Genomic DNA, 1068 nt, shown 5'->3' with positions numbered 1-1068 from the left:
AAGCATAGAGCTCCGCAGCCTGAGCAGAAGAAAAAGGCAAAGAATGAGCTTCAACAATTTCATCAGGGAGGCGACAAACAGAGTAACCACACAGGAACACACCATCCGCAGGGCGGGAACAGGAACCATCTACAAAAAGAGAATCGCCTGTGGAAAGAGGGGTGGAGTGTAAGTCTGGGCGGATGCTAGTTTCAAAAACGATATTAGAAAGACAGTCATGTGAGTCAAACGCAACATCGTCATCCTGTGAGTTAAGAAGACGCTGAAGAGCGTGGGCGACAGAATCAAACGACGAGGAGGGCTTAACAGTGAGATGCTCTGTGGCCAAAAGAATAAACTCATAGCCAGAGCGACGCTGAGCAGACAAATGCTGAGTGCTAAGATTCCGCAGAATGTACACGACGTCATGTGAAGTGTGTAAAATGAGCGGATGCAACAAAACAAGTTTTTCAGCGTCCGTGACCATGAGAGCACACGCGGCAACAGCCCTAAGACAGCCAGGAAGCCCTTGTGCCACAGCGTCAAGAGTTTTAGACAGAAACGCGCAAGGTCGCATGCCCCCCCCGTGCTCCTGAGCCAGCACCCCAGATGCGGTCCCCTTCTGATTGCACACATACAGGTGAAACGGCAAACGATAGTTCGGCAGCCCGAGAGCAGGGGCGGAGCACAAAGCTTGCTTCAGAGCCTTGAAGGCCGTTAGCATGTCCTCAGTCCAGACCAGGGGCTGAGTCAAAGGATCTGAGTGACTTATAGCTGAACGCAAACACTTGTCATAGATTGAACAGTCAGGGATCCATTGACGACAGTAATTGATGAGGCCCAGAAATGCCATGAGAGCGTGCTTGGTTGCAGGTACCTGAGTGTCCATAATGACTTGAACGCGTTCCGGGCTAAGCCTCCTGGAACCCTGGGAGAGGTCATGTCCCAAGTAGCGAACAGTTGTGAGGCAAAACTGCAACTTCGTGCGGGAGACCTTGAAACCCTTCTGCGCCAGGAGTGTGAGGAGAGACAATGTGGCGGCAGCACAAGCGTCTTGATCCTCCGCCGTTACCAGAAGATCATCCGCGT

The 1068-nt window shown here is 52.0% G+C and overlaps 1 protein-coding gene across 2 annotated transcripts in view; it reads right to left on the bottom strand.

Moving 5' to 3' along the window:
* The window catches only part of LOC132865852 (protein NYNRIN-like), a 2782-nt gene extending 1938 nt beyond the window's left edge, over window positions 1-844 (bottom strand). For both annotated transcript variants that reach the window (XM_060898344.1, XM_060898345.1), the window contains exon 1: window positions 1-844. This exon is cut by the window's left edge and continues 126 nt beyond it. In XM_060898344.1, the coding sequence (XP_060754327.1) occupies window positions 1-832 (832 nt within the window). In that variant the 5' untranslated portion in view covers window positions 833-844.
* Between the last annotated feature and the right edge of the window lie 224 nt (window positions 845-1068).

The sequence above is a fragment of the Neoarius graeffei genome, chromosome 18, assembly GCF_027579695.1.
Source record: "Neoarius graeffei isolate fNeoGra1 chromosome 18, fNeoGra1.pri, whole genome shotgun sequence".
Taxonomy (NCBI): Eukaryota; Metazoa; Chordata; class Actinopteri; order Siluriformes; family Ariidae; genus Neoarius; species Neoarius graeffei.
The sequence above is the reverse complement of the archived record's forward strand: the minus strand, read 5'-3'. Positions and strand labels throughout refer to the sequence as shown.